The sequence below is a fragment of the Vulpes vulpes genome, chromosome 12 (genome assembly GCF_048418805.1).
Source record: "Vulpes vulpes isolate BD-2025 chromosome 12, VulVul3, whole genome shotgun sequence".
NCBI classification, from domain to species: domain Eukaryota; kingdom Metazoa; phylum Chordata; class Mammalia; order Carnivora; family Canidae; genus Vulpes; species Vulpes vulpes.
The window spans coordinates 141,114,451-141,138,327 of NC_132791.1; the positions used below are offsets into that span (position 1 = coordinate 141,114,451).

Sequence of the window (23,877 nt, forward strand, 5' to 3'; positions counted from 1 at the left end):
AAACTTCTTTATTGAAATATGGTTGTCATTACAAGATTGATCAAAAAAGCAATCATTTAAGAAAATGAGAAACATTTATCAAATACAAGTAAAATTTCATGGAAATGCATCCATGCTTTAATGAGATAGACAGGGCTGTTTTCAAATTATTACTTATTGACAGAATGAAAGCGGCATGTACTCTATTCTTATTTGTTAGCCTGTTGAAGGTACCAAGAAATCTTATTCACAAAAATAATTTCTTATGAGGCATATATCCTAAATCACTTATTTATCTAAGATGAAGATGTTATTTAGCAACTTAAGTTCTTCAGTTTTATTGAAGGCAAACATTTGGGAACTGTTAGCTTGCAAAAGGGTTTGTTTCTTTGCAGCCCTGGAGGGATTGACACTTGACGGACGGTGTCCAGTGTAAGGTCCAAGGAGGGTGAGCTGTAAGCTTTTTGTGTGTGCACAATGAGAGAAGGCCGGCTGTGGAAGAAGCAGAGGAGTAGAGGTGTAGGTTCATTACCTAGTGGGTCTGTGTAAGTAAAGACAATGTAAGGAATCTCAGGATCCCTGGAAACTGATAATCTTTAAAATGATCTGTGCTTGGATCCTCTGAGGAGAACCATTGTGTATGCCCCAGCAGACTTCAGACTATGACAAGCAGGGAAGACAGTGTCCTGGAAACCAAGAGGTGGAAGAGTTTCAGGAAGGAAGGAGTAAGTAAAGGATAAAAAGTAGCAGACAGGTCAGGATATGTCTAAAAATATTCCTTTACTTTCAGTATTAGGAGGTCATTGCTGACTTTGGTGAGTGACCTCTTGTAATACGATGAAACGATGGGGGATTAAGTCAGAGTCCAGTGAGTTGAGTGAATGGAAAAGACTAACTGGTGAAAAAGTATAAATCATCCTTTCAAGTAGTAGTAACCTTCGAATATAAAATTTGGTATTAGCATTTCAGATCTCTTTATTTTCTAGGCTAATCTTTATTAATAATGTTTCTAAGAATTAATTTGTGGTGTTAATTTTTTTATTGCGTTAAAATACATGTAACATAAAGTTACCATTTTAACCATTTTTGAATGCACCAGTTTAGTGGCATTAAGTGCATTTATGTTGTGCAACCAAGCCACTATTTCCGTGACTTTTCATTACCCCAGAGAAAACTCTGTTCCCGTTAGGCAATAATTTTCCCTCCCCCACTTCTCCCAGTCCCTGGTAACCTCTAATCCACTTTCATTTTCAATGAATTTGCCTATTCTAATTATTTCCTATAAATGGAGTCTTACAGTAATTGTCCTTTTGTGTCTGGCTTATTTCACTTAGCATAATTTTTTTTTTAAAGATTTTATTTATGAGAGAAACACACAGAGAGAGGCAGAGACACAGGCAGAGGGAGAAGCAGGCTCCATGCAGGGAGCCTCACGTGGGACTTGATCCTGGTCTCCAGGATCACACTCTGGGCCGAAGGCGGTGCTAAACTGCTGAGCCACCCGGGCTCCTTAGCATAATGTTTTTAAGGTATATCCATATTGTAGCATGTGTCAGAACTTTACTCCTTTTTGTGGCAAAATAATTGTCCACTGGATGTATATACCACATTTTGTTTATCTGGTTGACAGGTGTTGTTTCATTTTGGCTGTTGTGAATAATGTTGCTTTGAACTTTGGTGTACAAGTGTCTGTTTGAGTCCATTTTTAATACCTTTGTATCAGAGTTCCTGTTTTCAGTACTTTAGGATATATGCCTTATATATCCAGGTGGAATTGCTGTGTCATATGGTAATTCTATGTTTAGCTTTTTGAAGAACTGCAAAATTTTTCCAGAGTGGCTGTATAGCTTTACTTTCCTAGTGGTAGCACATGAGGTTCCAATTTTTCCATATCTTTGTAAACAATTGTTATTCTCCATGCCCCTCCCCCATACCCTGCCTTTTTAAACAAGTTAGGCCACTCTGTTGGGTATTAAATGGTACCTCATTGTGGTTTTGATTTGTGTTCCCATAATGATGAATGATGTTGAACATCTTTTCATATGTTTGTTGGCCATTTGTATATCTTTGGGTAAACGTCTTTTAAATCCTTTGTCCATTTTTCTTTCTTTTTTTTTGAGGGGGTTATCTTTTTATTGTTCATTGTGGGAAGGAGTTCCGTGTATTCTGGATATTAAAAGCTTATGAGCAGGGCCTGGATGGCTCAGTCAGTTAAGCATCTTGCATCAGCTCAGGTCATAATCCCAGGGTCCCTGGGATTGAGCCCCACATTGGACTCCTCTCTCAGCAGGGAGTCTGCCTTGCCCTGTCCCTCTGCTCCTCGCCCCATTCATGTGCTCTCTCTCTCTCTCAAATAAATAAAATCTTAAAAAAAAAATCTTATCAAATACATGATTTGCAAATAGCTTCTCCCATTTCTTGTAGATTTTCTTGTCACTCTTGTCACTCTCTGTGTATAAAAGTTTGAAATGTTAAAAAAAAAAGTTTGAAATGTTGATGAAGTCCAATTTATCTGTTTTATTTTGGTGGTGGTGGTGGTGTTGCTGCCTGGGCTTTTGGTATGATATACAAGAATTCGTTGTGAGATCCAAGGTCAGGAAGATTTCTCCCTAAGTTTTTTTTGAGGATTTTTTAGTTTTGGGTCTTAACCTTTGAAATCTAAAATCTATTTTAAGTTAATTTTTACAGGTGGTCCAGCCTCTTTCTTTTGCATGAGTATATCTAGTTTCCCCAGCACCATATGTTGAAGAGATGGTTCTTTCCTCCCATTGAATAGTCTTGGCACACTTGTTAAAAGTCAACTAATGATAGATGTGAGGGTATATTTCTGGGCTTTCAGTTCTATTCCTTTGGTCTGTATGTCTGTCCATATGTCAGTACTACACTCTTGGTTACTGTAGCTTTGTAGTAAGTTTTGAAATGGGGCAGTATGAGTTCTTCTAACTTTGTATTTCTCTTCCCAGATTGTTTTGGCTATTTGGGGTCCTTTGAATTTCCATATGAACTTTATAGCGGGTTTTTGTATTTCTCAAAAAAACGCCACTGGGATTTTGATAGAGATTACATTGAATCTGTAGATAGCTTGAGTAGTATTGTCATCTTAATGGTACTAAGGCTTTTAGTACATAAGCATGAGATATCTTAGTATTTATTTAAGTTTTCCTTAATCTCTTCAGCAATGTTTTGTGGTTTTCAGTGTGTAAGTTTTGGACCTCCTTCTTCAAATTTATTCCTAACTTTTATTCTTTTGGATGCTGTTATAAATGAAATGTTTATTTCATTTTCAGATTGTTCATTGCTGATATATAGATAACTGATTTTTTTGTGCGTTGAATTTGTATCCTCCAGTTTTGCTTTATTCATTTATGAGCTCTAGGTTTTTTTGGTGGATTCTTTAGATTTTTCTACATATGAGATCATGTCATCTCAATAGAAATACTTTATATCTTCCTTTCAGATTTTTATTTGAAGGCCTTTTATTTCTTTTTCTTGCCAAATGTTCTGACAAGAACTCTGAATACTATATTGAATGCAAGTGGCAAAAGCAGCCATCCTTATCTTTTTCCTAAGGATTTCTACTCTACTATTTTTTGTGACATCATTGTGACTTGTAAGATAATGGGATTTATGTCTTGAATGAGATTTCAGATTTTTTTTTTTTTTTTAGATTTTATTTATTTATTTGAGAAAGAGAAAGAGCACAAGCAGTGAGGAGAGGCAGAGGGAGAAGGAAAAGCAGACTCCTCCCTGAGCAGGAAGCCTGATGCAGGGCTTGATACTAGAACCCTGGGATCATGATCTGAGCTTTGAAGACAGATGCTTAACTGACTCAGCCACCCAGGCACTCCAGACTTTTGAAATATAATAATATATAATAAATATGTATGTAAAATATAATTATATATAATATGTTACATATTAAATATGTATTATACAATATATATGAAATATAATAATTTTATAAGCCCGAGGGTTTATTTCATCATTTCTTTTAAAAAGGAGACCCTGGGTAGCTCAGTCAGTTGGGCAGCTGACTCTTGATTCTGGCTCTGGTCATGGTCTTGGGGTTGTGGGATTGAGTCCTACCTCAGGTTTCATGCTGGGTGTGGAACCTGCTTGGGATTCTGTCTCTCCCTCTCTCTCTACACACCCTCCCCTGCCCCCCTTCCCCCGCCTCTCTCTCAAAAAACAAAACTTAAAAAAAAAAAATTTAAAAACCCAGTGATTATCCTTTTCATTGAGAAATGTTTTGTGAAACGTTTGTTTAAAGTCTGGCCTCAAAGTAAAATGTTGCTTCTGTAAATACTTTGGTAGGAAAGGGAAAGTGAAATTAATGAACACCCACATGCAGTACTCTGTCCAGTACATCATGTGAAGGAATCAAAGATAGATTCCTGACTTTCAAGACACTTACATACTTGCAGAAACCAGACAGAATACGTATTTTAGGGGTCAGAATTTCAAAGCAGTGTTACATTTCCACTCGAGACTCGTCTTTAAGTCTTAATACCTCACAATTCAAGTCATTTATGTTTCCATTTACAGTTGCTGGGAGATTTGTTTTTCCTGCTTGTTTTTATTATTGGTACAAAATGATGAATTTTCTGGTTTAGATCATACAAAATTCAATTATAATGGCACAGATTTAGAAATAGTATTTTAGGGATATTTCTCATCAACTTTAAATTTTCTGCAAATTGAAATCTTTTGTTATGTCTTTGACATTACTACCACCGCTCCCATCTCCCCTGAAGAAACTTCTTTCTGTTAGAATTAGAAGTTTAATAGCACTTTGTATATATTTTTCTTCCAGGGTAGGGAAGCGAGGCAGGGATTCACTTTAAAAATAAGCATGATTTTTCTCATTTATTTCGAAGTCCAACCAGGCATGTTAGCAGGAAGTTGTACATCATCTTGCAATTTTCAAGTGTTTCTTTTCTTTTTATGTGTTAGGCCTCAAGAAAGGAGAACTGGATATGAACAGTTTCACCCAGGGCCTTCCCCCGTGGATCATGATTCCCTGGAATCCAAGCGACCACGTCTGGAGCAGGTTTCTGATCCCCATTTCCAACGTGTTAGTGCTGCAGTCTTACCTGTAGTACACACACTGCCAGAAGGGTTGAGGTCTTCTGCAGATGCTAAGAAGGTAAATATTTGATCTCTTACCCCTGTGGAGTTGTCGGTCTGTAATGTTTATTCAGCCACATTCAGGCACAGCACCTAATAGAAAGTCTGATTATGCCAGGCTCTAAAAGTTAGTGCTATGGGAAAGTAAAAATTTTGTTAAACAAAACTGAAAACCACAAACTTAGTGCTCCAGACTTCTAAAGTCAGTACTTTTGACTTTTTGGTAAATGAAAACAATCTGAGGCCTGCTATAAAGAAAAATTGCTATTGAATAACTCTCAAGCATTTTGTACTGGCTCGCTGGGCTGTAAAAATGTGGTCAGTGGTTTTCAAGACAACTACAGTTTTGTTAAATTTAAATTAAATTTAAAATAATACCTTTGAATTTAGTTGCAATTATTGTGCTTGTAATTTTTATAGAGAAATTTTTAAAAATAAAAAATACTTAAATAAATGTTTTTCGAATTTAAAAATTTTTTAAATTGTTTCTTTGGAAAACTTGAAAATACAGAGGAAAAACATTGCCTGAAGTTTTTTTTTTGTTGTTGTTTTTTTAATTTACATTTTAGTTAACATGTAGTACAATATTGGTTTCTGGAATAGAATTCCCTGATTTGTTACTTATATACAACAACAGGTGCTCATCACAACAGGTGAACGTCACCCTTCTTAATCCCCATTACCCATCTGCCCATCCCCCACCCACCTTGCTCCATCAGCCCTCAGTTTGTTCTCTATCCTTAATTATCCCTTATGGCTTCTTTCCTGCTCTGCTTTTTTCTTTTTCCCCTTCCCATACTTTCATCTGTTTTCTTTCCTAAATTCCACATATGAGTACAGACCTGTGGTATTTGCCTTGCTCTGACTGGCTTATTTCACTTAGCGTAATAACTTCCAGCTCTATCCACACCAAAGCAAATGGCAAGATTTCATTTTTTGATGGCTGAGTAATATTCTGTTATATATACATGCCGCATCTTCTTCATTTTTTTTTTTTAAAGATTTTCTAACGTACTGATTTGAGAGAGAGAGAAAGAGAGCACCAGCCAGAGTAGAGCAGGGGGAAAGGTCGGAGGGAGAGAGAGGAGCAGACTTCCCGCTGAGTAAGGAGCCTGATACGGGGCTTGATCCCAGGACCCCAGGATCATGACCTGAGCCCAAGGCAGACACTTAACCCTACTGAGCTACCCAGGCATTCCATGCCATATCTTTTTCCAGGACATTTGGTTTCTCTCCAGAGTTTGACCTGTAGCTCTATTATGTTGGAAAGAACTACTTTATATGTAACTATTTTTTGTGACATTTTAAACAATATGTATTGTGAATTTATGAGAAGGTTCTATTAAGATCATACCTCTTCTTGTGTTTATTATTACTTGCCTTTTGTGAAATGCATGTTTGTGGATTATGCCTTTATTTTATAGTTGCTTAGTTTATCTTTTTTTTAAACTGTGTATTTTGTTTATCATTAAATATGCAGATTAGGAAGTACCTGGCACTTAGTAGGTACTGAATAAATACTTGTTTTAGAAATAATAAAGTATTTCCTTGATACTCTTTTAACAGTACAGGGTTAACACTTTTACTATCCTTGCCTTTCCCCCCTTTTCGATAGCAAATCTTTTTCCCATAATGTTTATTTACCTTTGTGGCTGATGGCTTTTCCAGCATGAGATCAGATAAGTAAGTACTCACACGTTTTCTTCGAGTTTTTATGCAATGAAAAGTGATTTAAAAGATAGGCTCAAGGCAGGATCCTGGGGGCCCCAGGATCGAGTTCCACATCAGGCTCCCTGCTAGGAGCCTGCTTCTCCCTCTGCCTATGTCTCTGCCTTCTCTCTGTGTCTTTTGTGAATAAGTAAAGTCTTAAAAAAAATAGTGAATATAGGGGCACCAGAGGGCTCAGTCAGTTGAGCATTCAACTCCTGATTTTGGCTCATGTCATGATCTCAGGGTCATGAGATCAAGCCCTGAGTCGGGCTCTACACTGAGTGTGGAGCCTGCTTAAGATTCTCTCCGTTCCCTCTACCCTCCCACCACCCCCTCAATAAATAAATAAAATAGAGTGAATATAGGGGTGCTTGGGTTGCTCAGTTGGTTAAGTGTTGGACTCTTGACCTTAGTTCAGGTCTTGATCTCAGGTTTGGGAGTTAAAGCTTCATGTTGGACGAGGAGCCTACTTAAAAAAGTAAAAGATAGTGAATATGTCTGCAGTTTATTTAAAAAAAAAAAAAAAGTAGGTGTGTGCATATAGAGAGAATGCAAAAATAGCAAAATGTTAACCAGTGAAGGATAAAGGATAAATGCTTATTCGCTATGCTATTCTTTTAACTTTTAGGTAAATTTGAAAATTTGCAAAATAATAGATTAGGTGGGGGAAAAGCTTTTTTGTAATCCACTAGAAATGAGCTCAACTTCTGGGATTTTTGAGGCCTGCCTCACTGTGTGAAATATATGCATTATAACCTGTGGGTTTATAAGAAATGTTTTACAGCATTAAAAAAAAAATACAGTGAATAAAAGTCTTCTTCCAAGGCTGAATAAATTGCTATAAATGTTATTTATAGCTGTAGAATATTTTAGCAGAAAGGGATCTTAAAGTCTCATTCATTAAAATGTGACATGTTGGATCAAAGTACATCCATAGTACATCCATTTGATAGTAGAGAAAAAAGATCTGTTCATTTTTCTGTTTGTATGTTTTTTATTTTATTTTATTTTTTAAAAGATTTTATTTATTCATGAGAGACACAGAGAGAGAGGCAGAGACATAGGCAGAGGGAGAAGCAGGCTCCATGCAGGGAGCCTGATGTGGGACTCCATCCCAGGCTTCTCGGATCATGCCCTGGGCTGAATGCTGGTGCTAAACTGCTAAGCCACCCAGAGATCCCCATTTTTTGATTTTATATTAAATTGTAGAGTTCACATTTTGGAAATGATCTTTTTCATTTGCCTTTTAAATTTGTTATTACTATCTCGATAAATAGAAAATTGTCTTTATTTTAATCCGTCAGTTTTTTTTTTTTTTTAAGATTTTATTTATTTATTCATGAAAGGCACAGAGAGAGGGGCAGAGGCACAGGCAGAGGGAGAAGCAGGCTCCATGCAGGGAGCCTGACATGGGACTCGATGCCAGGACTCCAGGATCACGCCCTGGGCGGAAGGCACGTGCTAAACCGCTGAGCCACCCAGGGATTCCCTTTTTCTTTTCTTTTTTTTTTTTTAATATCTTTTGCTATTGGCTTTTCTGAGCCTAAGATACATAAATACCCTTTTTTGTTTGTTGGAGGCACCTTGTGATTTGCTAATAAGTCTTATGTAAGTATTTGCTGTTATTTGGCTTTTATTGTGATATATGAGGTAGAAATCTCTTTTCTAATATAGCTTGTGTTCCAGCCCAAGATTATAAACTCCACGAGGGTGAGCATCATATCTGTTTTGTTCACCTCTCTGTCTAGTGCTTGTCATTCAAGGAATTGGTTTTTTGATAAATTAACTAGAATGGAGACCAGTGGAAAATATTGCTTTGTAATAGTTCTTAGGGCATGCATCAGATCACCTGAGGATCATTTTCAAAATCTGCAGAATTGAAATATAATCTGTTTTGCTATTACAGATGTTCTATAACACAAATGAACTCATATGCATATGGTAGGAGAATGTATTCATGTGACATGGAAGTCTTGGTGGTGGTTCATAAGTGATTTTTTTCCTGCATATTAATATTTTAAAACTCAGGATCAAGCTGTCTCATAATCAAAAGAAGTAGCCTTCATGATGTCTGAAGATCTTAAGAAGATTTGGAAATTAGTGCATTCAAGAACTGCTCTGCTTTTCACTGATTAAGCTAACTAGTGGAGATTCAAGTGTCAAAAAGAAATTCTAAAGATATTATCTCCTGTTTTTGTTTTTTTTTTTTTAAAGTTGATAAAGATGTTGTATCCTTGGATTTTTGGATTTTTAAATTTTGATTAACTGGATTTTTTATTTTGATGAAAAATACTGTTTTCTACTGGAAGCAAATGATTTCAAGGATTTGCATCTTAACAACAGAAGCATGGACAACTGGGCATAAAGCTAGCAAAGATTGACTGTAGGCTGATTGTAAATGATACCGAAGCTTCAACTATTAGAATTACTCTATTAGAATTGTTACTGTTTTTGTTAATGCTCTACTTACACAGTTGTACAGGTTTTAAGTAATAGCCATAATCCTCTTTTCCCTAGAAGTCTTATATTTAGCATATACTGTTAGAGAATACGAGATTTTTTAGGAATACACGTTTTAGCTGAAATCTCTGTTTCAAGGTATTTTGGAACAAGTATCCAGGTATAGTTATGTGCATTCTTGGCTAGAACTACTGATTTCTCAGTTACTTAGTTGTTATTTAATATATTTAGGGCTCAATGGTCCTCTGAACTATGCTCACTCTAAGCTTCTCATAGCCTGAAGAAAACTAGTACCTTAATCGAAAATTCATCTGCTTTACAGTATTGCTTATATCTTCACCTTAGACTGGAAATTAATAGACTGTGTGTGTGTGTTTTGATAGGGTGGTAGATTTTGGGTGGGGGGTGGTTTCATTCTGCTGTAATTTTCTAGGAATTTGGAGGTGGAATGGATTACCTATTTGGCTTAAGAGATCTTATATATGCCATAGTGTGACAGGCTTAGTTGCCCTTAAAGGGATAGGCCTAGGTGATAGTAGCAACAGAAGTTCCTAGGTCATTACTGTATCTGATTATTGGCCCTTGGAAAGCCTGAAAACTTTTTGTTAGGAACTCTTGGCCATATCATGGCTGTTAAGTTGGGTGGGCATGCAGATTTTACATGGAGTTCATAATTTTCCCAGCCAACCAGTTCAGACCTTTGGAAGAACCTTTGTAAGGAACTGGTTAAGAAATTGATATCTTCCTTTGTCGTGGTTGCATTATTATTTCCCCCAGATATTCCTTATAGTTTCACTGGTGTTACACTAAAGCTGTTTGGCTGCTTAGCCACCTCATTCTATATAGCTTTTAGGATATTCAAAATAGTGAATGATATATCTACACTATGAAAGTGGTATAAACATCAGTGGGGCATGTCGCGTTGTGTGCATGTATGAGAATTGCTACTAGTGGATATCAGAGACATAGCATATATATCTCTGCTATGTTTTAAAATGGACTATTTCAGTTAGAATCTTGACATATACTGGCTATTAGTGAGGAATAAATTATTGATTTTCTCCTCTAAAGGATCCAGCATTTGGAGGCAAACATGAAGCTCCATCCTCTCCAATCTCTGGGCAACCATGTGGAGATGATCAAAATGCTTCACCTTCAAAACTTTCAAAGGAAGAGTTAATACAGAGTATGGATCGTGTAGATCGAGAAATTGCAAAAGTAGAACAGCAGATCCTTAAACTGAAAAAGAAACAAGTAAGTGTCTGATTTTACTGGTATTTTATTGATATTCTAAGAATGTATGTTTTTCTAAAGAAGATAATGTCAAATTTCCCTTGTTTTTCAACTTTATGTAAATAGAATCATGCATTGTATATTCTTTTACTTGTTTTTTTTTTTTTTTTTTTTTTGGCTCTTAGTTTCCTTAGCTGCATCCACTCATTTCCCCTGCTGTATTGTCTGATTATATAGATAACAAAACTTGTTTGTCCATTCTATTTTTGATCTTACTGGATGGGTTGTTTATTGTTTGTTGCTGTTTCATACAAAGGTGCTGTTTTTTGGTTCAAGTGTAAACAGATTTTCTAGGGTACATGCATAGGAATGGCATTGCTTGACTTGAGAGTATGCACATCTTTGAGGGTGTTAGATGATACCAAAATATGGTACCTAATTATTTAGCAAATAGCTAAAATCGCAGTACCATTTTACATTCCCACTGGCAACATGTAAAAGTTCTGGTTTGTGCATATGCTCATCTTCACCTGATAATTTTTTTTTCAACTGGATGTGAAATAGCTCTCACTGAGGTTTTAATTTGCATTTCCTTTTTTAGGAATGAGAGCTTATTTTCGTTTATTTATGGGTTATTGGTGTTCCTACTGTGGTTTGTTATTTTGCCATTTTCTTAATTTTAGTATTTCCTAAAATCTCTTGTCAGTTATGTGTAAGGCAGATATCTCCTAATTTGTGGCTTGTAATTTTGCTTTTTGGGGATGAGAGGAGGGAGGATTTAAAAAAAAAATGTATTCAAATTAAAAATTCACATACAATAATATTCATCCTTTGAAAGTATACAATTTTCATGGCTTTTAATATATTCATAAAGTTGTGCAGCTATCACCACTATGTAATTCCAGAACATTTTTATCACTTTAAAAAGAAACCATAAATCTGTTAGCAATTACTCTCTATTCCCTCTCTCCCTGGTCCCTGGCAGCCACTAGTCTGTTCTGTATCTATGTAGATTTTTATCTGGACGTTTCAGGTAAATAGAATCATATAATTTGTGACTTTTTCTGTCTTGCTTCTTTCATTTAGCACATTTTTAAGATTCACCTATATTATATCTTACATCAGCACTTCACTCCCTTTTATGGCTGAATAAAATTCTGCTTCATGGATATTCTGTGTATTGTTCAATCATCAGGTGATAGGCAGTTGGGTTGCGTTCACTTTTTGGCTGTTTTTGTTTGTTATGAGAAATGCTGCTATGATATTCATGTACTAGTCTTTTTATGTGGCCATATTTTTTTCAGTTCTCTTGTATATATACCCAGGAGTGAAATTGCTGGGTTGTATGGTAAAAATTTTTGAGAAACTGTGATAATGTTTTTTTTTTTGTGTGTGTGTGTGTGTGTGTGTGTGTGTGTGTGTGTGTGTGTTACATAATGTGGGTTTTTTTTTTTTTTGGAGTTTGATTTACCAACATAGAGCATAACACCCAGTGCTCATCCCACCAAGTGCCCCCCTCAGTGCCCATCACCCAGTCACCCCAACCGTCTACCCACCTCCCCTTCCACTAACCCTTGTTCATTTCCCAGAGTTAGGTGTCTCTCATGCTTTGTTACCCTCACTGATATTTTCTCTCCTTTCCCTTTATTCCCTTTCACTAATTTTTATATTCCCCAAATGAATGAGACCATATATGTTTGTCCTTTTCCGATTGACTTATTTCACTCAGCATAATACCCTCCAGGTCCCTCCACGTAGAGGCAGATGGTGGGTATTTGTCATTTCTAATGGCTGAGTAATATTCCATTGTATACATAGACCACATCTTTTTTATCCATTCATCTTTCGATGGACACTGAGGCTCCTTCCACAGTTTGGCTATTGTGGACATTGCTGCTATAAACGTTGGGGTGCAGGTGTCCCGGCGAAACTGTGATAATGTTGACCATAGTGGCTGCACCATTTTACACTCCACCAGCAGTGTATGAGGAAGGGTTCCACTTTCTGTATTTCTACTTTTTTTTTTTTTTGATAGCCATACTAGTAAATGTGAAGCAGAATCTCATTGTGGTTTTGATTTTAATTTCCCTAATGTTTAAAGGTGAATGTCTTTTCATGTGCTTGTTGGCCTTTTGTATCTTTTCTTTACAGAAATATCCAGATTCTGGCCTCATTTTTTAGCTGGATTATTTGTCTTTTTAAGGCTGAATTGTAAGAGTTCTTTATGTATTCTGGACACTCAGACATGTGATTTGCAGATATTTTCTCTCATTCTGTGAGTTGTCTTTTTACTTTCCTGATAGTACCCATTGGTGTACAAAAGGTTTTTTCCCCTCTTGATTCGTGTAAGTATTTATTGAGCAACGAGGGTGATACAAAGGTAATTAAAACATGATCAAAGAGGTGAGTCATATGCACAAATAACAGAGCAAAGTATAAGGTTCACTGGATCACAGCAGTCAGATGAAAGTGCTTTGGGAAATCAGAAGAGAGATTGCTTCCAGCCTGGAAGGGGGGTGTGGGTGGGTGGCAAACCAGGAACAGGGATTGAAATTAAAATAGAAGACTTTCGTCTAGATTGTTGATTTTCAGTATGGACTATATTTGTCTCTCTTTTTCCTCTCCCCATCTTTGGGCTTGATTTACCAGGACTGTTCAGCGTGCTTTTTCTAGACTTGCTTGCATTTTTGCTTTAATGTCTTCTACAGAAATAGATATGTTTGCTGTTTTAGGACTCCTCCTCCTCCTCCTCCTCCTCCTCCCCCTCCCCCTCCCCCTCCTCCTCCCCCTCCCCCTCCCCCTCCTCCTCCTCCTCCTTCTTCTTCTTCTTCAAATAACGATTTGTGACCTTTTGATCTTGGAATTAATGGTTTTGAATCTTTTCCATTCTGGTTTGATATGTGTGTGTGTGTGCCTTTTTGGCTGGAGTATCGAGGATCAGTTTCTTTACTGGAGCTTTTTTCTCAGCTTCCTCATCAGCCAGTTTCACTTTTTTTTTTTTTTTTAAGATTTATTTATTTATGATAGACACACACAGAGAGAGAGGGAGAGGCAGAGACACAGGCAGAAGGAGAAGCAGGCTCCATGCCGGGAGCCCGATGCGGGACTTGATCCCGGGACCCCAGAATCACGCCCTGGGCCAAAGGCAGGCGCCAAACCGCTGAGCCACCCAGGGATCCCCCTAGTTTCACTTTTTTTAATGTGGAAACTTGCTGTCACAGGGGACGATCACTTTCCAGATATGCTGTGGAGTTTTACACCTTTACCTTCTGACTTTTCATCCTCCACCACAGCTGCTAGGTACTGTCCACATGTACAGGGCCTGAACCACATTTAGATCACAGGTGGTGTTATTTCAAAGCCCCCAAGGGAAACCATTGCTATACAGATGTTTTCAAAATTGCCAGTGTTAACTTAAGTTGGACTGCCTTTATAATTCATTGCCTCTGCTTTAACAGTATGCAGTTTATCTTTGGCATCAGTCCCCAGACTGACCATTCTTAAACGTAACTGGTGCTCATTTTCATCATTATCCACTTTACACTGATACTCTTTGACCTTTGTTGGCCTCACAGCTGAAAAGATATTTCTGGGGCCTCATGGGGCTCATTTCCTAGTCCACTGAATCTTCTGTGGGGTAGGAGTCTTGCGTGGGAGAGAGGGCAGCCGGAGAGAAAAGACTCCCGTTATAGAGAATAGCCGTGTAGGACTGAATCACACCAGGGCCAAAAGTTTTTAATAGTGATGAAGCACGGTTTATATTCTTTCATTGCTTGAGATTTTGGTGTCATATCCAAGAAACTATTGCATAATCTAAGGCCACAAAGATTTATTCCTATGTTTTTTTTTTTTTAAAGATTGATTGATTGATTGATGACACACACACAGAGGCAGAGATACAGGCAGAGGGAGAAGCCAGGCTCCCTGTAAGGAGCCTGATATGGGACCTGATCCCTGATCCCGGGATCATGCCCTGAGCTGAAGGCAGATGCTCAACCGCTGAGCCACCCAGGTGCCCCTTATGGATAATTAATTGCAAAGTTCATCCTTTTCCAACTGTTTCTATAGTTTTAGCTCTAATATAATTCAAATTTGCATTTATATACCTATTGATTTCTGGGTTTTGTGTTTTTATTTATTGCCCTTTTTGGGGTATTCATGCAGAAATACAATAGTATTCTCCTAAATGCTACCCCTTTATAATAAGAATTCTTTTCCAGTAAGGTAAGCCATACTTCTACAGGCATGTTTTAGCTATTTATAATTTTCTTACCGTCTCATGTAACTTTTAGAACCAAATTTTTTGATTCTCTAAAACATCTTTCTGGAATTTTTATTGGAATCATATAAAATATAGACATCAGTTTGGGAAGGATGAAATCCTGATGACATTGAGTCTTCCAATCCATGAATGTGGTATATCTGTCCATTTATTTATGAAGTCTATCATGTTTTATTTCTTTCTGTTCATAAATAATCTATATGCCTTGCATTTAATTAAACTCCACTTTATGTTTTTAATGCTCTTGTTAATATCTTTTTAAAAATTACATTTTCTGTTGCTTTTGATTTTTTTTTTTAATGTAGACCAGCAATGTCCCTAAATTATCCTTTTAATGCTAATTTCTTATTTGTAGATTGTTTTGGGTTTTCTTTATAGGTAATGATCATATCAATAGTTTTGTTTTTTTTTTTTTAAGCCAGTTTTCTTTCTTTCTTTTTTTTTTTTTCCCTTTTCAGTCCTTAAACCTTTTTGTTACTCTTCCTTACTTTATTCTCTGATTAGGACTGCAATAGAAGGTTGAAAGTGATTATTCTTGGTCTTTTCTGCTTTTAAAGGAATACTTCTCCTTTTTATCACTGATTATGGTGTCTGTTTTTGTAGACATCCTTTCTCAGTTTGGGAAAGAACTCTTCCATTCTAGTGTGCTAATAAGTAAGAGTTTTAATCATAAAGAGATGTTGAATTTTATCAAATGCTTTTCTGCCTAAATTTACTGATTATATAATTTTTGTCCTTTAATATATTAATATAATAAATGACACTAATTTTTTTTCTGGTGTTAAATAACCTGTGGATTTCTAGATTTAACCTTAGTAATGATATATTATCTATTTTTTTATAAATTGCTAGACTTGCTTTGTTAATATTTACTTTGGGATTTTTGTATGTTTTTACTTGTGAGCGTGATCAACCTGTAATTTTCTTTTTTTGTGCTGTTCTTGTCTGGTTTGGTAACACATGATGCTAATGTCAGCATTTCTAAAGTCTAATAGTTTGAGGAAGATTATAATCGTTTGTTCTCTGAGTGTTTGGTAGAACTTGGTAAAATCAGCTGGATCTGACTGGTATTTTGTGTATGTGAAGATTTTTAAAATTCAACTTAAAAAAACTAAGTTCTATTTCTTTTGGGTATAATTTTTCTCTTTATATTTTGGAATATATATATTCTATATCATAAGTTTCTGCTTCTCATTTCCTTTCTTTGGTTTTATTCTGCTATTTTGTAACTTTTTTTTTTTTAAAGTTTTATTTATTTATTCATGAGAGATAGAGACAGAGAGAGAGAGAAGGGGAGGGAGGGAGGGAGGGAAGGAGGCAGAGACACAGGCAGAGGGAGAAGCAGGCTCCATGTAGGGAGCCGAGGTGGTACTCGATCCCTTGTTTCCAGAATCAGGCCCTGGGCTGAAGGTGGTGCTAAACCGCTGAGCCACCCGGGCTGCCCTCTTTTTATAACTTTTTAACATTAATTTCTTCACCCTTTCCCCCCCCTTTTTTTCTTCTCTCCATGTACTAGTTTTAGTAAGTTTTAATTTGCAATACTTATTATTATCCATTATGGTTTCTTTTTTGACCCCTGTATTAATTAAAAGTGTTTTCAAGTTTTTAGGTATATAATTTTTTCTTGATTACTTTTGGCTATTTGATTTCTAATTTTATTGTGGCCAGAGTGTGGTCTTTAGTACTCAGTCTTTTGAAATTTTTGGTACTTGAATTTTGGCTTCATATGATGGTAGAAGGTCACTTCCCTTTGTGGCCTTAGATTATGCATTTTTTTTTAAGATTTATTTATTCATGAGAGACACAGAAAGAGAGGCAGAGACACAGGCAGACGGAGAAGTAGGCTCCCTGTAGGGAGCCTGATGTAGGACTCAAGCCCAGGACCCAGGGATCATGACCTGAGCCAAAGGCAGATGCTCAAGCACGGAGCCATCCAGGCGCCCCTTATGATCAGTTTTTATAAAAATACTTTGGTCATACTCGAGAAGAATGTAAATTCTGTACTTACAATTTATGTCTTATCTCATTTTTGTTTGTAACTTCTCATATTACCACTATGATTTGGGATTTGTCCCTAGTAGTTCTGAGTTTTTAAAAAATTGAGATAAAATTGACAAATATACAGCATTATAAAAATATACAACATAATGTTTTTTCAGGTACACAAAGTAATGATTTGATATTGGTATTTTTACAAAATGCTCACCACACTAAGTGGAGTTAACATCTGTCACCATACATAGTTAAAAGAATTTGTTTCCTTGTGATGAGACCTTTTAAAATCTACTCTCCGCAACTCTCATATACACAGTACAATATTATTGACTATAGTTGCCATACTATGCATTATATCCCTGTGGCTTTTTAATTTTATAACGGGAAGTTTTTACCTTTTGATTCTCTTTACCCAATTACCCCCACCTCCACCCCCTGTCCAGTCTCTGGCAACCACCAATCTGTTCTGTGAGCTTGGTTTTCTTTTAGATCGTACCTATAAATGAGATTATACAGTATTTGCCTTTCTCTGACTTATTTCACTTAGTATAAGTGAAATGCTTCAGAGTTTATCAGTGTTGCTACAAATGATTAGATTTCGTTTTTTTAATGGCTGAATAATGTTCTGTGTGTACACAACTACATTTTCATTTTTTAATTTTTTGATGTACCACCATATTGTTTTCCATAGTAGCTGCATCAACTTACATTCCTATCAACAGTGCACAAGGTTTTTCTTTTTTCTACATTCTCACCAACACTTGTTATCTCTGTCTTTTTGATGCTAGCCATACTGACAGGTGTGAGGCAATACCTCATCGCGATTTTGATTTGCAGTTCCCTGATGATTGGTGATATTGAGCATCTTTTCATGTACCTGCTGGCCATCTGGATGTCTTCTTTGGAAAAATGTCTATTCAGATCCTCTTCCCATTTTTTTAATCAGGTTTTTTGCTGTTGGGTTGTGTGAGTTCTTTGTATATTTTGAGTACTCACCCTTTACAAGATAGATGATTTGCAGATATTTTCTTCCAGTTGTCAGTTTTTATCCTCTGTATTTTTAGGCTCTTGTTTTAGTTGTATGCATGTTTATAGTTGTTATTTTCCTGACCAGTGACAAATTTTATTATAAAGTAATGACATTCTATCTTTTGTAATGCTTTTTATCATAAAATCTGTTCTGCCTGATACTGATGTAATTAGATTGGCATTCTTTTCGTTGCTATTGGTTAGTTTATCATTTTTCTCCCCTTAACTTTCTTTCCTCCATTTTTCCTTTTTTTGAGGCAGGGGGCAGAGGGAGAAAGAGAATCCCAAGCAGGCTCCACAACCAGTGCAGAGTCCAACGTGGACTTGATCTCACAACCCTGAGATCATGACCTGACCTGGAATCCATGACCTGAGCTGAAATCAAGAGTCGGATACTTAGCCGGCTGAATCACCCAGGCACCCCAAAATGTTGGGATTTTTTTTTTTTTTAAGTAGGCTGCACTGCACACCCAGCTTGGAGCCCAGTGAGGGGCTTGAACTCACAACCTTGAGATCAAGACCTGAGCTGTAATCAAGAGTCAGATGTTTGACCAACTAAGCCACTCGGGGCCCCTCCTTTCTCTTTACTTTCTGTGCTTTGGTATTTAAGGTATATCTCTTATATAGGTATATTGCTGAGTTTTTTTTTTTTTTTTTAAGATTTATTTATTTATTTATTTATTTATGATAGACATAGAGAGAAAGAGAGGCAGAGACACGAGGAGAGAGAAGCAGGCTCCATGCTGGGAGCCCGATGTGGGACTCCATCCCGGGACTCCAGGATCACGCCCTGGGTCAAAGGCAGGTGCTAAACCACTGAGCCGAGCCACCCAGGGATCCCTGAGTTTTGTTTTTTATGCAATTTGACAACCTGTCTTTCTGCAGATCATTTAGTTCTTTAACCTGATTATGATGATTGGTTATATTTCTATTACTTTTTTCTATTTTATACTGTTTATCCTGTCTTTTTTATGCTGAATTTGGTATTCTTGTTTGTTTTTTCCAGTCCTTACCTTGGATTGATTATTTGTTTTACTACATTTTCTTCTACTTTGCATTTTATTGTTTTTGTTTATTGTGGCTCCCTCTCAGATTTATCAGCCTATGTAACTTTAAGCCAAAAACTAATTAGTATCTTAACCATCTTCTTGAGAAGTATGAGGACACAGAACTTCTCAATTTCTCTTTTCTCTCAAAACTTTTCTGCTCCTTTTGTCATATTTTTAGTTCTTGTTTTATTTTAGCTGCCAAACACATTATTTAGATTTACCCACAAATTTGTCATTCGTATTTGCTCATCACTCCTTAGTGCAACACGGATCTTCCATTTGGGGGTACATGTTTCTGCTTGAGGAATGTCCTTTGGAATTTCCTATAGCAGGGATCCGGTCATTTGCGAATTCAGTATTTGTTTGGTGGTTGTGACTTAAATGTCTTGTATTTGTGCCTGCTTATTGAAAGGTATTTTGTTATGTGGTTCTTTTGTCTCAGCACACTGTCTTCTGGCTTCTACTGTTAAGACATCAACCCTTAGTCTAATTTTTATTCTTTTGTGGATAGTCTGAATTTTCTGTCTGGGTAACTTCAGTATCTTTGTGTGCTGTTGTTTTTAGTATGATGTATTAGGGATGGGTTTTTGTTTTTAAATCTGTCTGGCTTAAGATTCATTGGGCTTCTTGAATGTGTTAGAGTCTTTAATCAGTTCTGGAAAATTCTAACCTATTTTTTTTTTTTAAGCAAAATCCTTTTCTATAGTTTCTTTGTTATCTTCTGAAATTCCTATTAGATGTAACATCTTACACTCTTGTCTTCTGTGTCTCTTCATTGATTTTTTCTTTCCCAGTTGTTGCTTCTTTGGGCTCCATTGTTGGCCGTTTCTTCATTTCTGTTTTTCAGTTTGCATTTCTCTTTTCAGTTACATCTAATCTGTCAAATATATCTTCAATTACAATTATGTTTTTATTGCTTTAATTTTTATTAGGCTAATTTTAAAAATCTCATCATGTAAAGAATATTACCTTGATTTTAAAAAAAGTTCAGTCATCGTTTATTTATTGAATCATATTAAATTTATAATAACATGCCTGACAGTTCTTTTAAATCTTCATGTCCGATTCTGCTGAGTTAGTTAGATCTGGTTTTTCTTCTTTCTTTAGTTTTTTCACTCATGAAATAGCAGTAATATTGCTGATAACATCAACTAAATTATGTGATGGTTGTATGAGTTGTGATAACGAATGTATAGTCTGTGGCGTATAGTAAATGCTCAGTAATGTGTAACCCATTATAATTAAAAATAACAAAATATGCTGTATGACCATTATGAGATGTACAGGAGCTGCAAATTTTGTTGAGGAATATAAAGGGCAGCTTGAGCAAATAAGGAAATATACCATAGATGCATAGAAACACAGTATAAATAATTTTAATAATGTGAACACAATTGACATATAATTGTATATGTTTTATACAATTTTAATAAAAATTCCACCTAGTTCTTCAAATTTGCAAAATTATTGTAAAGTTATGTAAAAGAACAAATAAGTAAAGAAAATGTGTATCTTAGAAAGTGTGTATCTTTTGTTTTTGTTTGTTTTTAGTCTTTCTGTTAAAATGATTTTGTCTGATACTTAGAATAAAGTATGATTTTTGAAAGCTTGTTTGTTCCTTTTTCTATACTACTAAGCAAGGATCCTAAAAGAAGGCCCTCTGAGCAAAGGAAAGAAAGGGAATGATTGAAGAACTCAGTCCCATAGAAATGACTTCACAACTCCAAATACCTGTCCTTTGCTTATACAGTTGCAGCCTGCAAAAGTACTTTGAGTTCCAAGGTGGAAGTGATCCTTGAAGTTTCTTTCTGGAGGAATTTTATCCTTAGGTTGGCTCTACTTTACAGATGAGTGGTTTATATACTTGTTCAGGATTATAGTAAGACCTAGAAAGGATCCTAGGATCCCACTACTTGTAAAGGGTGACCCTAAGTCTCAAACCCAGGCAGAGTAATGCAGATAGCTAGCATCCTCTTTTGTAATTGTACACAAAGTTGTAGTTTTGCCAGTGCCTCTTGTGTGCAAAATATAAAAGTTGGCTGGAGGACTGAACATAGTGCTGTTCCGAGTTGAAGATTAGTCTGTAAATGCTGTGCTGCCATGTTTTTCCTACCAAACATTAGTGCATACTGTGTCTATAACATATAAAGGTGTTTTTCCTGTGCTACAAAAGGTCATTGTGATGAACGTCTATGGGGTAACCTTGATATGTTTAGCTTCTCTTATTATTTTGCTTTTAAATTTGTCAGAATTAAAATGTAAAAGGATTTCTCCATCTAATGATTGTTATTTAGTTCTTAATCAAAATAAATCTGATTGGATTTGTTGGAACTCTTGGTCCATTAGACCCTAGTAGATCAGAAGATTACCCCATAGAATTACTCAGTAGCATGTGTTATCTCTGGCAATTAATTACCGGGAGGGGTGACTGCATCCGTTGCCTGACTCTTTCTTTCTGGGTCTCTTAGCAACAGCTTGAAGAAGAAGCAGCTAAACCTCCTGAGCCTGAGAAGCCTGTGTCCCCTCCTCCCGTGGAACAGAAACACCGCAGTATTGTCCAAATTATTTATGATGAGAATCGGGTAAGCTCATGCCATTTCTTACTACACAGGCCTTTAAAAGCACTTGGCTATACCTTTTTAAATTATCAATGTGTTCTGTGGTAATGTTAATTGTATTAAACCAGATTTCTGTCATAATTTTTAATATTCTTAAACTTTGAAGCTTGATTATTTTTCCTTAGAGATTGAAGAGAAGTTGATAAGTGTATCTTAAATTAATATTTTATTTACATATTGCCTAAATATTACTTAATGAGAATGTAATTTTATCAATTGAGTCTCCTATTACATAAAATTGGCAAGCAAATTTGCAAGCACATAATACAAAACAAGCCATTCTGTAGTTTTTCACTTTATAAAGGACATTTGATACTGAATACTGATACCATCCTATTAGAGATGGATCATCCGATGTAGAAATGACTTGCATTGTTAGCTTTAGGATTGATAGCTGGGCTGTAGTTTGAATCTTAGTTATAAAGTGTGAGGCCATTGACCTTTAGGTAGACTTTGCTTTTTATCTTTATTAAAAAAATTTCTTCTTTAATACTCATAATTAAAACTATTCATCGATTTAGGAAAGCTGGGTCTCAATTCTATGAATAATTTTGTGATGTTGAAGTTAGTTTTTGACTGGAATCTAGCCCAGTCAAAGTAGCAGTTAAAGGGAAATGGATTTCACCTTAATTTAAACTTTCTAACAGAGCTGCTTAACACTGGGCTTCTAGAAGTTTCCAGTCTAAAAATCTGCTTTAAGTATTGTGGGAGAGAAAAGGCCTGTTAGCTAAAGGTGATCATAATAAGGTAGGAGTTGAGATTGTTGTTTTAATTGGTTTTCTTTGTAGTGAGTAGAGTCATCAAGATCCATATATCTTTCACAGGCAGCCTATAACTTTATAATAGCCCAGTTCCTAAAGGAAATTAGCTTTAAGAAAAGCAATTGTGAATTAATTACATATATGTCTATAGAATAATCTTAGATATACATGTATGTGTGATATTGAATAGGTAACTGAAAGTCATCAGATATATGATAATGGTAAGTGTCACAGGCAGGTAAAAATGTGGGCAGGTAATATTATTTTCTTGGCTGAGTTCAAAATTAGTCCAAATTATGAATGGAAATAGCAGTCTCCTTGAAGATCTGTTTGAAGATCTATCCAATGAGAATGAACTGTACACGTAAAGCTAGTGATGAGGACTGCCTCGTGGCTTGCCTGGAGGGGCAGTGACTGTGGTCAAGCAGGAATGTGGCCCAAGGTTGACAGGTATGCCCTTGTTTCAGGAAAGCCAGAAACATGAGGGTTTGCGTGGAATCGCCTGCTCTAGAGAAAAAAATATTAATATAGAACAATAAAACACTTTTGTGGGCTCATGGGTTTCATGGCCAGTTTAGGACCTCAGAGATACAGTAAACAGGGATTAGAGCTAACGGTGGAAAAGAATCTTGTGAAGTAAAATGTTAACTTCTTAGCATGAGTCGGTTTTCAAAGAAATTGAATTTATAATATTTATTAATGGATTGAATTTCTTAATTAGCCTCTCATTGCTGTGGTTGCCTGACTAGGATGTGAGGACTGAAAACTGTTGAACAAGATCTGATGGAGTTTATTTATGTTCAGTTTTTGTAGATACATGTGTTCATTAATTAGCGTAGTGAACGTTTCTTGATGCCCAACCACAAAACTCAGAGCTGCTTTCAGGGCACCTGGGTGGTTCAGTTGGTGTAGTGTCTGCTTTCAGCTCAGTTCATGATCCCAGGGTCCTGGGATCGAGCCCTGCGTGGGGCTCCCTGCTCGGTGGGGAGTCTGCTTCTCCCTCTCCCTCTGCCACTCCCCTTGATTTTGCTCTGTCTTTTCAAATAAATAAATAAGTAAAATCTTAAAAAAAAATATAGAAGCTTCTTTCCACTTTAGTATATGTATATTCAGTTTTGTGGTGCATTCTCTGAAGAATAGAACAACAACCACACTTGAAATCTGTCTTAGTATTAGACTTACAATAAAAATTATTTTTAACTCTCAGTAACTGTAAATCATCTTTTTACACATCTCTTTTTGCTTGTGCTGCTATTGGTCATCTGCAGTGTTATAGAGCTCTGGCAGAGGTTCCTGGAGGGGAAGCCTTGACTGAGAGCACAGCTAGGCTGGGGAATAGGCTCTCACTACTGCCTCACCGTGCTTCCTTCTGTAAGGCTTTCACAGCCTTTTAAGCTTTTCTTTTTTTAATGAATGACCTTATCTGTTTCGACACCAGAGGAAAAGAGAGATGGGCGAGGACAAGAGGACATTTCTCTCTTGTTCCTTCTTTGGCAAAGCAGTCTATACTGTTGGGAATTAAGCCAAATGTGACCTATCTTGTATTAGGCATCTTTTGTTTCTTTAGAAAATTAGGGGGAGGAAGAAAGCTACCCAAAAGTGACTTAATTTTAAAGTTAGCTTCCTGAGAGAAA

General features: G+C 36.3%; 1 protein-coding gene across 48 annotated transcripts in view; it reads left to right on the forward strand.

Moving 5' to 3' along the window:
* NCOR1 (nuclear receptor corepressor 1) overlaps nt 1-23,877 on the forward strand; it is a 151,702-nt gene that overhangs the window by 36,944 nt on the left and 90,881 nt on the right. For all 48 annotated transcript variants that reach the window (XM_072730425.1, XM_072730437.1, XM_072730429.1 and 45 more), the window contains exons 4-6: nt 4,933-5,125; nt 10,348-10,530; nt 21,333-21,446. In XM_072730425.1, the coding sequence (XP_072586526.1) occupies nt 4,933-5,125; nt 10,348-10,530; nt 21,333-21,446 (490 nt within the window). The remainder of the gene's footprint in view (nt 1-4,932; nt 5,126-10,347; nt 10,531-21,332; nt 21,447-23,877) is intronic.